Source organism: Sciurus carolinensis, chromosome 13, assembly GCF_902686445.1.
Source record: "Sciurus carolinensis chromosome 13, mSciCar1.2, whole genome shotgun sequence".
NCBI classification, from domain to species: domain Eukaryota; kingdom Metazoa; phylum Chordata; class Mammalia; order Rodentia; family Sciuridae; genus Sciurus; species Sciurus carolinensis.
In genome coordinates, this window is record NC_062225.1 from 87732630 (window position 1) to 87746653 (window position 14024).

General features: G+C 50.0%; 1 protein-coding gene across 1 annotated transcript; it reads right to left on the reverse strand.

The window, feature by feature from the left end:
• Nucleotides 1-4184: 4184 nt before the first annotated feature.
• Klf11 (KLF transcription factor 11) lies at nt 4185-12447 on the reverse strand. The gene is made up of 4 exons (XM_047522319.1): nt 12247-12447; nt 10458-10727; nt 8611-9574; nt 4185-4967 (listed from the first exon to the last, which is right to left on the reverse strand). Exons 1-4 carry the CDS (start codon nt 12286-12288, stop codon nt 4687-4689), a joined length of 1557 nt encoding a protein of 518 aa, XP_047378275.1. The 5' UTR covers nt 12289-12447; the 3' UTR covers nt 4185-4686.
• Nucleotides 12448-14024: the final 1577 nt, after the last annotated feature.

Below are 14024 nucleotides of genomic sequence, written 5' to 3' on the forward strand. Positions count from 1 at the left end.
CTGGGCAAGCACTCTACCCGAGCTGCACACCGGCCCTGGGATGGGCTTTCAGGACCATCTCTCCCTTGATGTCCCAGTCCACGGCCACTTCTTTCCCCATGGCAGAGGCTCCCTAGTCAGTAGGCGAGTGCTCTGGGGAAGGGAAGGCTGTCAGAGAGCAGCCACATAGCCGTCTGCAAGGTGCGGGCCTGCATGGTGTCTCTCCTCCTTGCTCAGCAATAGCTAGGCAGGAGGAAGGTGCTCGCGGTTGCCCTGGAGAGGGTAAGTCCCACTTTAGGCTCTGAAGCCGAGCTGGTCCTCTAGCAAGGAAGTTCCATAATCAGACCTTCTGTGGGCGATGTCCTGGACGTCAGGGACCAACCAGACCTGAAGAGGAAGGCAGGGGTGTGAAGAAACCTTCTCATTTCCGGAGTTGGCAAGGGAGACCCCCCTTCTCTCTGGGTGTGGAACTCTGGGAAGGAAAGGTGGCACCTTAGCCGGGCAGGGCACATGCCTGTAATCCCAGCAGCTCAGGAGGCTGAGGCAGGAGGATCTCAGAGTTCAAAGAGAGACTCAGCAACAAGTGAGGCGCTAAGCAACTTAGTGAGACCCTGTCTAAATAAAATACAAAAAAAGGGCTGGGGATGTGGCTCAGTGGTCGAGTGCCCTGAAGTTCAATCCCTGGTACCAGAAAAAAAGGGTAGCACTTTCAGTCCACAAAAGACGGATGGTATGATGTGGCCCCACAGGGGACTGGAAGGGCTGGGCCCTAAACTGCTTTCAGGAACTCAGGCAGGAGTGTGTGCTTGTCTGTGGTAAGTTGACAGGGTTGTCCTGGTCTGGACCTCCGTCACGGGCATGGGCCCCTGGCCTGCTCTCAGCAGTGACACTGTGAGGCCGCAAGAAACAGTGACTTGGACTTCACAGCTCTGTCCCTGGGCATAGAAGTTGGAAGGCCCCAACATGGGCTAACTAAGCCTTCAGAGGCTAACCTAATTCCTCAGGAGAGACGGTAGAGGGAGGGACTGAACTCCCTACCCACCTGGCAGAAGAGCATTTAGGTGGAAATAAAAATAAAATGACCTTATTAGCACCTTAAGTTAGTAAAGCACAGTTTAGAGAAGCAGCTTGCTTTCCTCCGTACAATTCCTACAACAGATACTTGAGGGTTCGCTCCCTGCCTCTGTGCTAGCTGGACCCTGGAGGTACAAGCCAGGCATGAAGACAGGGCCAATGCCGCAGGAGCAGAGGAAGTGGCAAGCCACAGGCCCGAAAGGAGCTGCCCAGCCAGGACAGCACCTCCTCCCAGACAGCCCTCCTCCAGGGACAAGGCTGGACTCCTACTTTTCTGAGTCCAGGCCACAGAGGCCTCTGTGGGGACTTCATCTGTCCTTGGAGAGACAGAAACCCAACAGAGGCTTTAGGCAGAGAAAATTGGATCGGCCTTTCTGAATGGTCTGTGGTCACTGAGGAAGGTGGAAGGGGACCTGGGCAGAAGCAGGGCATCCTGGCATCTTCCAGGAGACATGATGCTGACTTAGGCCAGGTGACAACGGCAGACACGGCAAGAAGTGATCAGATGCCAGACGATCTGAAAGAGGAGTCGAGGACTGTGACAGGGTGGATGTGAGAGCGAAGGTGACTCCTAAGTCTTGCACGCAACTCTTTCAAGGACATTGGGGTCAACTGTGAGACAAACAAGGGTGGGAAAAGGAGGTGGGGCTTGGCCATTTGGGCTTTGAGATGCAGACTGGTCAGATGTCAAGTGACAGGTTCAGAAATCCATAGTTCAGGCAAGAGGTGCAAGGAGAGAATACTCGGGGGGTTTTACAGTTGAGATTTTGAACTGCCAAGGCTGGGAAAGGTGACCCAGGGAGCCCAGCAGTGTGAGGACTGAGTGTTAGGACCCCCCACAATGGAGAGGCCAGGAGACCAGGGCCAGCAATGGAGCAGACAGGAAGGAAGAGAGAGCAGGCACCTGCAGCCTTTGGGGCCACTGTGACCCATGCCCAAAGATGCTGAGATCCCAGCCCACCAAAGCCTCTGGTGACACCCACAGGAGCTCCTTCCTGGTGTGTAGATACAAAGTCCCAGCCAGAGCAGGCTCAAGAAGAGAGAGAGAGAGAAAACTGCGGCTCCCTGATATTCTCCTTAACCCTGGGCAAGGGCTGGTGTGAGGTAGAGGAAAGGCTTCTGCACACCTCTTCCAAGTCCCTGCTCTGGCAGATACCCACCTCTGGGCGCCAGGGCCACCCAGCATGCTGGGTCCTGTCCTACCAGGACCAGATGCACTGTCCTGGTGGCCACTGAGAAGCAACCTCCTCACACATTTCTTTCAGAAAAACTCTCCAAGGAATTAGACTAAACCCGAGAAGAAGGCAAGCTCAGATGGGACCAGGACACAGTGAACTCAGACTCATCCTGGGCGTCTTCGGGAGTTACACCAAGGCACCGAGCAGAGTTCATGACAAAGGACACAAGACAGTTTGCAAATCAAGAAAGTTTTATATGATTCAAAGAAAAAAGTTACATTACACATTCTCGTTTAAATAAGAAGTCCAAGTCTGTTACATAAAACATAATCATGAAACAAATTTTACTGAACTACTTAAAAGGCTCAATGTCAAAACTCAAGCAGACTGCTCAGGCAATAAAGTGCACGGGGAACGGCTCTGCGCTCGGCCTCGGGCCCCGCACTAGCGCAGGGGCACCTCGCTTGAGCCCCAGCCCGCCAGGGCTCTGGCTCTCAGGAGAGGATTTTTCAGGCAGGAACTTTTTCCCAACTTATCTTTTCGGAAAGTATTTCTAAATCTAATCAGGAAGCAGAAGTTTAAATTAAAACCATTTCAACACATCTACAATCCTATTCAGAGAATGAAATTCTATGTCACAAGCAACCAAATATTCAAAGACCTTCCACTACCCACCAGATCACTAGTTGGACAAACATCACTGGCATGACATAATTAAGGTAACTGTCCAAATCTGATGCCATTTACGACATACACATAGTCAAAAGTGTTTATGCTGACTTAGGAGAGTGGTAGGACTGGGGTGGTGGGGAAAACACAAACTATGTACAGTCATGGTTCTCCTGCAGCTGTATTATGCCTAGGACAACAGGGACACATACCTTTGGAACTGTCCAAAAACGTGGAAATCTCCTAAAGACACATACACACATGTGGTGTCAAAAAGTAGTTGATACTAAAGGACAATTTAATGAGGATCAAGTAACATACTATGAAGGACCAAGCAAAGGCTCTATCAGACTAAAAAGACCTGAACACGTAACCCAATTTTACTTACTCCATGTCACCTTATCATCATTTTAGTAAAGGTAAGTGCCAACACCTAAAAGGCAAAGACGAATCTGCACAAAAAATATTCCCAGGCTACCAAGACAGTGCAATATTCTGTGTTCTTTCATTTCTTCTGCTGCCTGAATTTCCAACATTCATCCAAAACCAATTCCATGCAGGCAGCCAATCTCCTGTATACCTGTGCCCACATGGCTAGAGAGCAGTGACCAGTCTCCTTTCTAGGTAGACTGCCAAAGGTAATTTTCTGTCTGATCAAAACAATTTCTTTCAAACAGAATGAATGAAAGGGCAGCTACGTGGTGTTACACTGCCATTTAGGCATAACACGCATTTCCTATAGTTTTTCATCCCTAACAAAGGAACTTGAACCTTGGCAACAACTGTGTGCACCCGCACCTCACTTCAGATGAACTGTACTTGGTGGAAAACTCATCCAAGCTTTTCTCTAATAGTCATTCTACCCCCAAGACAGTATGGATAAGGCCACATCAGAAAAGGTCAACTGACAATCAGCGGGAAGGTGTGGGGGCAATGCTTGAGTTTTGGTGCCTCAGATACAAACAATGGTTTGGCAGAGCAATGGTCCTAATGGCAAGAGCACACAGAAGCTCAGATCCTGCAGCAGCCCTGGCACCAGGAGCCGGCAGTGACCTGAGCATCCCTGGGTGCATCCTTTATGTCACGCAACAAACACAAACGACTAGTTCCAGCCAACAAAAATTTAGTTATGTGGACTACAGGATTGGTTGCCTGGAATTTCTCTTAAAAACATTATGAAGCTGACTGTAAAATTTTTCTTCCCTTCTCTTTAATAAGAGGCCCTTATTCAACCAATTCTTGTATGTTTTTTAAAAATCTTAAATTGAAAAGACCTCATAACAAACTTGTGATTTTTTTTTTTTTTTTTTTTTTTTTTGCTGAACGATGTACCAAGCTTACTAAAAGCAAAAGCAGAGTCATAAAACTTTGCTATTAAACACTGAAAGTAAGGTGGTAAAAATCATCTATCTAGAAACTGATGATTGGAGCACCAACAATATAAATATTTTTATAAAAAACAGTATAAAATTAGTACCCTGTCTCATTTCTACAAAATATGAATAGAAAGGTTGTAAAAATCCAGATTTTGTAAACTTTATTGCCAAAATGTTTGAATGCTGGTGACTTAGATCATCAAATTTTCCTCTATTTCCTTTAAAAAGAAAGAAAGAAAGAAAGAAAGAAACTTCTCAAACTACAAAAGATACCGAACAGGGTCCCAACCAGAAAAGAAGAGTTAACACACTTCCATCAGAACCAGCTCCCGACCTTCTGATGCCGTTTTTGGAGGAAGGCATCAGCCATTCCCGAGCGGCTTTTTGGAATCAGTGACGCCCATCGACTCTCAGGAAGAGGCAGGCAGGGGCACGTGGGGGCTGGCAGGAGACTCCGCTGAGGCGATCCTGTTCAGCTTGCCGACCTCCGTCTGCCAGCCCGGGATCTTCTTGGTGGTCATATGGCGGCGGGCATGCTTTGTCAGGTGGTCACTGCGCATGAAACGCCGGTCACACACGGGGCACACAAACTTCTTCTCCCCAGTGTGAGTTCTTCGGTGGCGAGACAGTTCATCTGAACGCGCAAATTTTTTATCACAGCCGTCCCAGCTGCAGTTGAACGGCTTCTCCCCTGGGAGGTAAAAACCATTACATTAAAGAAAACATATGCTCAGAGTCCGAAGATTAATTTACATTCTTTAAAAACTTTGTTCACCAAAATATCAGAAGAAAATCCTGTTATTCTGGTGGCAGGTGATCTAGAAGCCAAGAAGTCCTCCAAAACACATTTTCTTCCTCCCACACCTGAGAGGTAAGAGTCTGTACAGCCCAGAGATGTCAAACGAACCTTCCAAAATTTATTTTTAAATAAAAATAAATCTGTTACAGTTTAGGGTAAGGAGTAAGATTCTTGAAAGAAATAATTTCTCCCCCTCTCAGGATAAACTGCACATTAAAAAAAAAAAAATCCCACCTAGAACCTTTAAGAAAATCATTAATTTCGTCTCCAAACTCCTTATTCCATTGACAAATAGTTTAGTTACAAAATGGAAAGGTTAGGGTTCAAACAGACACCTCCTGTTACAAGCTTCAAGTGTTTTGTCATTAAAAGTTCCAGAGCACCCGGCAGGCACCCAGTTGTGTCTTCCTGGAGTTGGGAGGTAAGCAAGGGAGCCCATCAGGTCTTTCCAGCCAGCAGGAGCATGGCCCTTCCCACATCCTGAAGCCCTTCTTTGCCAGGTTGCCATAGTCACATGCTGCCTGCATGATCGCTAACTTGACAGACACTGTCACGTGACCTGTCTTTGGTCTTTCCATGTTCACCCATCTTTGTACAGTTGAACTCCTGGTATTGTACTCCCATAGTAGGTGGCAAATAAAATTGTTTTGAATGAATGTGTGTTGAAGAGGCACTAACTGACATTTTTCAGAGTTGAATTAATAAGACAATTCAGCATTATAAACTTTATAATTAAAAGCAGTAGGGCCTGAAATTACATGGATGTCAAAGACCTCACATGTAATAAGCATAAACTGCTGCTACAATGTGAAGGTGCTCCCCATATTTCATATGGTAGAACACTAATCTCCCAAGTCATATGTTAATGGAGAGGTGGGATCTTTGGCAGGTAGCTGGATCATGAGGGCTCTGCCCTCATGTATGGATTAATTCACTACAGATTAACAGATTATATTGCAAGAATAGCTTTGCTATCAAAGCAAGCTCCCCAGCAGCGGCTGTCTCTCATGTGGTACCCTCCACCATATCTTGATGCAACAGAAAGGCCTGTGCCAGATGCTGAGTCAATGCTACGCCAGGCTCTTGGGCTTCCCAGCCTCCAGAACTGAGTTAAATAAGCCTCTACTCTTTACAAATTACTCGGACTCAGGTACTGTCAAGGTAGCAGAAAATGGACTGGGACAGTTGCCTATCTGTTCCCAGGCTCCACCACATCAGCAGCACACCAATGTCCGGGAGTTGGAACAGACTGCCAGCCTTTGGCATGGGATTTATAAAGTTCCCTACTTGTTTTCAACTTATAAAAAATGGAGCTTCCATTCATTTTATCTTATTCCAATTTAAGTATTTTTCAGGTTGGTAGAAACACATGGAAAGTGAGGTCATCCAAGTACGCTTATCCAAATCTACTTCTCATGAAAACTCCAACAGTGTGTTTACCAAATGGTATATGAAGGGGATTCTTCAGAACATTTATGTTATTGAAACTGAAGTACTTTGAGAAACACGAAAGGAACTTGTTTAGATGCCCTCAGTTCTTATGATTCTGACAGTGTCTCTACTCAGGGAAGCTGACTGATTAAACAGGAAAATCTCATTTAGTCACCTCTCCAAACCTGGAATACATGCCTCATATGTTCATCCAGACAGACTCGGCAAAAAGCAGGCTGCTATGGTCAGAGGTGCACTGCACTAATTAGAAACCAGCTTATCTCAAAAGCATTGGCCATGGTGGTGCACACCTGTAATTCCGCTACTTGAGGCTGAGGCAGAAGGATCACAAGTCCAAGGCCATTTTGGGCAACTTAGTAAGATCCTGCCTCCAAATTTTAAAAAAAGGCCTGGGGATACAGTTCTGTGGTAGAGCACTTCCCTAGCACATGAGGCCTGAGGTTCTCCAAAACAAAACAACAGAACTCTCTCCAGTTAGCCTTTCCTGTTTACTATTCCACAATCTGGACATTCTGGTAGAAAGGGGGGTTCCAGGAAGAAAGTTATGACACGTGTCTTTACTGGATGGTGGACCTATGTGCTTACATGTAAATGTGTGAGTCTCTAAAAGGCAAGTTGAACAAGTCACCTAGTAATTATAGGACCCTTAAAAAAAATACAAAACAGCCAGGTGTGGTGGTACACACCTGTAATCCCAGTGGCTCAGAAGGTGGAGGCAAGAGGATTGCAAAGTTCAAAGCCACCCTCAGCAGCTTAGCTAGGCCCTAAGCAACCTAGCAAGACCTTACCTCTAAAAAATAAAAAGGGCTGGGGATGTGGCTCAGTGGCTAAGCACCCCTGGATTCAATCCCTGGTGCCAAAACCAAAACAAAACACACACACAAAAAATAGCAGCACTCCAGAGTACTAACTCATTGGACACCTGGAAAGTGCTGCCCTAATCAGAAAAGAGATTCTCTAGAAGGTGGCACTCAGCCCTGGAGCCTTCTAAACTGAAGGTTCAACTAACGAGAATGTGGAATTCAGTTCCTCAGTCACACTAGCCCCATTTCAAGTGCATGTGGCTATCCAAACAGAACACACTTTCATTCACTACAGAAAATTCTGGACAGAGCTCACTAGACAAGGACATCCCTAGGTCATTATAGTTTCTTGTTGTGACCTTCTGAATTAAAAATTATACATTCTCTAAAGAAAACTGTATTCTTTTTTTTGGTACAGGGATCGAACCCAAGGGTGCTTAAACACTGAGCCACATCCCCATCCTTTTTTAAATTCTGAAACAGGGTCAAGTTGCTGAGGCTTTAAACTCACAATGCTCCTGCCTCAGCCCCCGAGGTCGCTGGGATTTTTATTTATTTATTTATTTACTTACTTACTTATTTATTTTGGTACTGGGGATCAAACCTAGGGCCTTGTGTTTGCAAGGCAAACACTCTACCAACTAAGCTATCTCCCCAGCCCTGGGGTTTTTATTTCTAAAACGTATTCTAGAACTGGAACTTTTCTAGTTTAGGTTGACTGTCCCCAAAATCGCACTGATGCTTTCACTAAACGTTATTGCATTTTCCAAAATACAAAGAAAAGCCAAGTGCAGTGGCACCTGCCTGTCATCCCAGCAACTGGGAAGGCTAAGTAGGCGGAAGGCAAGTTTCAGAAGCCAGTCTTGGCAACTTTGAGTCCCTGTCTAAAAATAGAAAATAAAAAGGGCTGGGGGTGCAGCTCAGTGGTAGAGCATCCCTGGGTTCAATCCCCAATACCACACACACAAAAATAAACATGCAAAGAAAGTATGAGGCTACTACTGCAAAACAGAGAGAAGGGGCCCTAAAAGGCACCCTACAAACTGTTGAAGGACCACAATCACAGAGCCCCCCGGCATTTCACCCAGACAGGGGAACAGTGGTGCTGACGGTTGTGCTAACCACCTCAACACCTGCAAGATTACAATGACCTTAAAGAACCAAAGAAAAAGAGCCCCTCCCACTCCAGCGGCCCTCCGGCCTCCCACTCAGAGGTGGCTGCAGACATGCTTCCCACTCAGGGCCTGCTGCTCCCATTGCTCTACCTGCCCAGGACTTACCTGTGTGAGTGCGAAGATGGGCCTTGAGGTGGGAACTTTTGAAGTAGGTCTTTCGGCAGCCCGGGAAGCTGCAAACGTAGTTTCTCCTTCTGGAGAAGTCTACCTGAGGGGCACAGTTTTGGCTAGAGGCAATGAACAATGGGGCAGGGGCCAGGGGCAACAACTTGGTGTTCCCAACAGCCATGACACTGGATGGGCAAGTGGCAGGCTGGGGGAGAGTGCCCTGTGGCAGCACCAGCATCACAGTTCCCTGAGACAAGGGTGGGCCCATGAACACAGGCTGGGGCATGGGTGCAGCCTGGGGTAGGATGGATTTGACAGTCCCCACAGGCAATAAGGGAGGGGGTCTCAAAAACGCTGAGAACATGCTGCTCTGTCCGGTCGTAGGGATCATTTGGCACAGGACAGGGGGACTGGAGACAGGGACAGAAATCAGAGGGGTGGTTTTCCTTGGCAAGTCATTTTCAAAATTCTTTGGTGAGCAGGACTGAACTGCAGCAGGCCACCCCGCCTGCTGGCCTTTGTCAGCGGGGAGCAGGCTGCCAGACCCGTGCAAGCAAGGCTGACAGGAAACCGCATTCGCGATGAGTAAACTGTCTGCAAGGCGTGTATCCTGCAAAGCTTCAAAACGTCCCAGAAACTGTGCTTCCCCTTCCCTGTTATTGGATAGTCGCTGATCTTGCATTTGGGCAGGAGGAAAGCAGGTAGAAACAGGATTCTCCCCTGTGTGGCGGATCACACTTGTTACCAAGGCCCTGCAGCCAGGGACAGGGGCTGGTTCTTGGGGTTCCAGCTTCAAACTCAGCAAGTCCCTCTCAGTCCTCTTGTTCAGTGCTCTGGCTGCCACAGGTGAGGAAAGGGGGAGGGCCATGACCCTATGTGCTTTGGAATCGGTTACTTGGGGAGGAACGGGTGTCCCCATCGATGGCTCCATGAGATCAGGGCTCTGAGGAGGAGTTATGCACTTGAGGGGAAAAAAAAAAAAAAAAGTACCATATGAAAAGGTTATCTGGTAAAATTTTAAAAGAAACTCATTTTCTCACAGTGCCCCAATGTCTTTTAAGGATGCATTGAGAGGAGACTGGTCTGAGTCTGTTTAAGGCCCCAGCAGCTCTCAAGGCTACAAGAGGCACTTCACTGTCTCAGCTTCTCCCCATTGTTCTGGTCCCTCCCAAATCATGCATTTGCTCTGTTGGAAGAAAAGGCAATGTCTGCTAAGGGCCTTGCACAACTACTAAAATGAGTGATTTAAGCATTAGGACAATAACAAGAAAACAAATTTATACTTCAAAATAAGAGCTTTTCACAATAATCTCAGATTCTCAAAAATCTGATCAGTCGTTCTGACTGAACTAGGCCTCTAAGCAGTGCCCAACAATTCCCAGGTCTCTTTGAAGGGCTCTGGGTCCACTGCTCCTCTCATTGAAGTCAGCTGCCACAAGAAGGCAGAAGTGCCAGTGTTTCCACAGTTCAGACTGATGTCAAAGCACGTGCTTTCTTGAGGAGCTGCCCACATATCCGAATCCTGGGTCAGGTCACTGGGAAAAGCTATGGCCCCATCCCTAGAGTCCCCCGGAAATGAGTACATTTCATTTCCCTGCATTCATTTTTAGGTTTTATCTGAGATACACTAACCATGTGTACCCCATGTCTGGCAAGTCATGATCCATCAGTGCACATTTTCAAGAGATGAAGGAAGAACTGTCACCCCTTTGGACCCACACAAGAGGGGAAGGCAAACCGCTTGCCAGCATCCCAGTGAATCAACCCATGAGTCATCAATGTACTTATTTAAGCAACTCCAGGGCATTTCAGGAAAACGCTCCTCTCCCCGCCCCTCCTCTTACCAGAGTTGATAAAGAATGAAAGTCCTTTGGTAGATCAGGCGCAGCTGTGTCCATAAGCACAGTGGTGGTGACATCCCCAGAGTCAGAGACAGGTGTAAGGGGTCTTATCCTTAACAGATCACCTTTCTGGGATCTCTGACCCCAGGAGCTCATGCAAACAAGCGCCTCAACTGCTTCGATGTCTGTTTGCTCCAAAATGCTACAGGTAGACCTTTCACTGTCATGCCGTTTCCTCTCCAGGATTGACTCACATATGTCCATGATGTCAACCTAAAGGCAACACAATACAATATCTTCTCAGTCTAGGGGAAAAAGGGAAGGTCACCCCCATAGGTATGTCACTATGCACACCATAAGCCTGCATCCGTGCAACACTTCAAACGCAACAAGCTCTGTATGCTAGTGATAGACCTTAATGGAACACTTGTGACAACCTGGCTTTCAAGCCACCGTTCTGAAGACGTGGCTAGCAAGCAGTTTCCACTGAAAACCATGACTCTTAAAAGGTTACCAAGTTCATGTTTTTCTTGGGTAAATTATTAATAACACTAACTACAAAAGTATAAGCCAAAGTGGCTAGAGTGAAGGTGTCACCTGGAGGATGAATTCACAATGCGGTCTGAGTGGTCTGCCAGTGGGCCAAATCCAGTTGGCAAAGCCACCCGAGGATCCTCCCTATAGACCATTTTTAGACTCTCTGGGGCATGCACCCAACTTCCTGGTGGGAGTCCTTGGTCTCCATGCAGGTAGACCCCATGGTGATTTAGTCTGCTTCCTCAGAGATGTTTCCTTCAGAAACATTAGGTCACTGGTTATCACTCCAAGTGAGAGGAAGAGTGTGTATGTAAGAACTACACAACCCAGGAGAAGATCTCTCTTCCCAGTGTACCACACCATCTCTTTTAAACCAGGAGCCGGGAGGAGGAAGTGACTGGGATTGACTGATCTCTTCCAAAAGAAAACCCATTTCCACTTAAATTGCCTAAACAGCAAAACTTTGGCCAACCAGTTTTCCCCTACTCATCAAACAGGTAAAGAGGTTACCTATGCAAATACCACTTTGCCCAACTTCTGTGGGGAGCCTGCACCACAGAACAATCCAGAATTCAGACAGAAGTCCCAAACGGAAAAGGGCCAGATCTGATCTCCCACTGTTGCTGTGACCACCCAGCCCAAGCCAACCCCGCAACGCCCAGGGTTGCAGCTCCCAGCCGCAAAAGCATAGGGTCTGACCCTCCGCGTGCCGCGTTCCCGCCAGCCGCCCTTGCCCCGCCCCTCCGCGTGCCGCTTCTCCGCCCCCTGCCCCGCCCCCTCGCGCCTCGTTCCCGCCAGCTGACCTTGCCCCGCCCTCGCGTCCTGCCCCGCCCTCGAATTCCCGCCCCCTGCGTGCAGTGTTCCCGCCGGCAGCTCTTGCCCCGCCCCCACGCCCCGCCCCTACCCGTGCCCCGCCTCCACCGCCCGGGTGCCGCGTTCCCGCCAGCCGCGCCCCCGCCCAACGGCCACCCTCCTCACAGGGCCCAGGTGACGTCATGGCTGGAAATAGCCCCGCGCAGGGCGGGGCCCCCGGGAACCGCGAGACAAAGCTGCACGTCCGGCTGCGCGGAGCACAACACACGCCCCCTCCCCGCCCGGCGCGACCCCGTGCTGCCACTATCCCGGAGCCCGCCCTGGTCTCCCACCGGTGCCTCCGCAGTGAGACCCCGCACATCCCGCATCTCCACCAGCCCCCGCACTGCGGCGCGCCCTAGCTCCGGCAGGCGTCCCCTCCCGCGCCAGCCCCGCCACTCACCGCACGCGCGTCGCCCAGGCCCGCGGAGCCGGGCGTGTGCATGGTGCCGGCGGTTCAGAGGCAACAAAGCGGCCGCGGGCGTAAGCTCGGCGCACGGCAGCGGCTGCACGTGCGCAGCGGGCAGCAATGACCGGAGCTCCTGCGGCCGGCGCGCGCCTCAGCCCGCTCGCGCGGCTCTGCCCCGGCGCGGCCCTCGCGGCGCGGGAGGGGCGGGGCGCCGCGGAGGGAGCGGCCGCGAGGGCGGGGCGCGGAGGCAAACCAAAATACGCCGCGCCCCGCCGGGGTTGGGCCTGTCGCCTTCAGCCAATCCGCGATCGGCCCGTGCGCATCTGGCCAATAGGCGCCGCGGGGGCCCGCGTGATCGGAGCCTGGCTGCGGCGTGATCGGGCCGGGCGGGATGCGGCACGTGTTTTGGTCGGGGCCAGGGGGCGGGGCCTGAGGCCCTGGAAAGTAGGCGAAAGGTCCCGGCGGCGGCGCGGCCGCGCGGCGGCGAGAGGGGAACGGGGAAGTCCCGGCCCGGGCCGCTCCTCTGGGGACATCCGCGGCCCTTAGTGGGGGTCACCTACAGCCGGCCAGAGCGTGGGCCGCGTGAAGTGGATCCGTCCCGTGGCGGGAATTCACCCAGAGCGCTCATCCCAGTTTTTCTTTGCTTGTTTTTACCTTGTTCTGTCTTGGGTTCCTAGAAATGCATCCCTGATCAGGAAGAAGTTTGAAGGCTGGTTGCTTCCAGGTGACATTTCTGCAGGCCCCAGATGCGGAGCTTCTCGCTGTCTTCCATTGTCGCTTCTTCTTAGGCGTCTGTTTTTTAAGAGGGAAACCGGGGAGGCCACGGCGGTGATCACCCGAACCCCGCTCCGCCCTGAGGCCTGCGGGAGGGCTCGCCCAGGACCCACCGCCCCTTTCCAGCCTCAGTTCAGCGTTACTCAGTTCTGAGTTGTTGGAGAACAGGAACCATGCAGTGTTGTGTTTCCCAACCCTGCAGTTCCGCATTGGACATCCCTCCACTCGACCACCGAGCCCACATTTTCCGAGTCCTGATGCAGTGGAGGAAGAACGGGGTGCAGGAAACTCACAAGTGGACAGGTTCTTGGCACATGCCACCTGGCCTCAGCAAACTCGCATGAGCACGCAGAGCCATCCTCTCATGCTGGTAAGGGCACTGAGGTGGCAGGACCCACGGCTCCTGCCACCCCATGTACCTCAAAGGCCTACTGTGGTTGAACAGAGGGATCTCACAGGCCAGAGAGGATATTCGCTGGGCACAGTGGGGAAGGCCTATAATTAGAGAGACTCAGGAGTCTGAGGCAAGAGGAGCTCAAGTTCAAGGCCAGGCTGTCAACTTTGTGGGACTGTCTCAAAAAAGAACTAAGGATGTAGTTTAGTGCTAGAGCGCCCCTTAGGTTCAATCCTCAGTACTGTGGGGAAAGGAAGTACCAGGAATGTTTAAAGATGAATTAACCATGATCAGCAGTACCCATGAACATCTAGGGAGTCTCTGAGAAGGGCAGCCAGTGATCTGTACATGAAAAGACCCAAGTCTTGAACACAGACGATTATTCTGCTTTGCCTGCTTGCCTGCATTAGATTTCTAACTGGACCCGAATGTGTTCACCTGTCAGAACCCTCCTTTTCCCATTCATCTTCCCCAGGGATCTTTAAGCTTTTCAGTGGTCTGCTTGGGGTAATATCCACAATCCCTACTAAGGTTTGTGAGCTTCAGGGATCCAGTTCTGCCATCCCAGCCTCATTTGCCTTTACTTTCATACACCAGGCCATAT

Bases quoted from the DNA above. Each gene is read 5' to 3' on its own strand.
- Klf11 (XM_047522319.1), bottom strand. From the start codon at position 12,288: ATGCACACGCCCGGCTCCGCGGGCCTGGGCGACGCGCGTGCG. The intron at 10,728-12,246 runs GTGAGTGGCGGG...TGTTGCCTTTAG, and splicing joins GCCTGGGCGACGCGCGTGCG to GTTGACATCATGGACATATG. The intron at 4,968-8,610 runs GTAAGTCCTGGG...TTTACCTCCCAG, and splicing joins CCATCTTCGCACTCACACAG to GGGAGAAGCCGTTCAACTGC.